Source organism: Tupaia chinensis, unplaced genomic scaffold (assembly GCF_000334495.1).
Source record: "Tupaia chinensis unplaced genomic scaffold, TupChi_1.0 Scaffold140061_1, whole genome shotgun sequence".
NCBI lineage: Eukaryota > Metazoa > Chordata > Mammalia > Scandentia > Tupaiidae > Tupaia > Tupaia belangeri.
Window position 1 is genome coordinate 127,737 of NW_006199940.1, and position 1,383 is coordinate 129,119.

At 70.1% G+C, this 1,383-nt stretch overlaps 1 protein-coding gene across 5 annotated transcripts in view; it reads left to right on the forward strand.

Moving 5' to 3' along the window:
• Positions 1–1,383, forward strand: part of MROH1 (maestro heat like repeat family member 1) — a gene marked incomplete at its 3' end in the record, with an annotated part of 83,574 nt that overhangs the window by 60,324 nt on the left and 21,867 nt on the right. For all 5 annotated transcript variants that reach the window (XM_027765952.1, XM_027765951.1, XM_014593242.1 and 2 more), the window contains 4 exon segments: positions 246–353; positions 643–787; positions 951–991; positions 1,154–1,295. In XM_027765952.1, coding sequence (XP_027621753.1) covers positions 246–353; positions 643–787; positions 951–991; positions 1,154–1,295 — 436 coding nt within the window.

Here is a 1,383-nt window from a genome sequence, read left to right on the forward strand (position 1 = left end):
GAGGCCCGCCCCAGCCACGGAGGGTGCTTGTCCTGGGCAGACCGGGCCACCCACCGCCTGGTGCGGCGTGCTGGTCAGGGTCATTGCTCTGTGCGTCCGGGGTGACTGAGTGGCGCTGCATCCAGGCGAGCCCGTTTCCTTGGGAGTCTTCAGCGTGGAGGGCATTCCCGGGCCCCCAACCTGGCTGGCCTGGCTCCACGTGGCCACCCCATGCCTGCGCTTGACTTTTACCTCCCCACCTCCAGCCTGAGAAGCCGGGCCTGGACGGCGACGACCCTGCGGCGGACAGTGTGCGGGCCATCAGCGTCCGCACGCTCTACCTGGTCAGCACCACCGTGGACAGGATGGGCGACGTGAGTGTGGCCAGGCCTCCTGCACTCATACCTGTGCAGGGCCCAGAGCTCAGGACTCCCCCTCTGGAGGCTGCCCGCCCTGTGGCTGCCCTCCCTGCCCACCCTACCCCTGCGGCGAGGGCACTGCGGTGGGCAGCTCGGCCTCCCAGGCAGCAGCCGAGCTCAGAGGCCGCCCTGCTACAGCAGGATGAGCAGAGAGGCTGCGCTCTCCCGAGCTCTGCTGTGCCACCCCTGGCTCCTCGGGGCTGGCCCGCACGCCACCTGCAGACCAGGGTCCTCCCTCCCCCAGGTGCTCTGGCCGTACCTGCTCACACTCCTCATCCCCGTGCGCTTCACCGGGGCCCTGACCCCACTCTGCCGGAGCCTCCTACACCTGGCCCTGAAGAGGCAGGAGGCCGGGGCCGATGCCTCCCTCATCCAGCAGGACGCCAAGGGTGTGCCGTGGCCCACAGCCCCTAACCCCATCCCGGTCCCTGACCCTGAGCCTGGTACCTCCTGGCCCCGTGTGACCCCAGCCCCACCCACACCCCGGGGCTCTGGCTTGTCTCCCAGCTGCTGCGGCTGCTCACTGAGTGACCGCCCCACGTCTGTCTGCAGTGAACCTCCCATCTCCCTACGCTGTGACCACGAGACTCCTGGTGAGCCCAGCACCTCCTGCACAGGGTTGGCTCGGAGCTGGCGCCCGGCCGGCCGTTGGACTCCCGCATCATGGCCCTGCAGCCTGTGCATGGTCTCGCCGGCTTGGGCGTGCAAGCCTCCAGGGGGCTGCCTGCTCAGGCCTGCTCCCACCTCTGCCCCAGGTCGTGTCCTCCAGCCCCTGCCTGGCAGACGGGCGCGCAGCAGCTGCCCTGCGGCTCCTGAATGTGCTGCATCGGGACATCCACCCCCTGCTGGGCCCACGGTGGGGAAGGACCATCCCCCTTTTGCTGGAGTACCTGGACGGTGGGTCCTAGGCCTGCCCTGGGCAGCACTGGGGCAGGAGGGAGGGGCCCCGCTGCCGCCTCGGGCCCACTCTGCCCAGTGGCTTTGG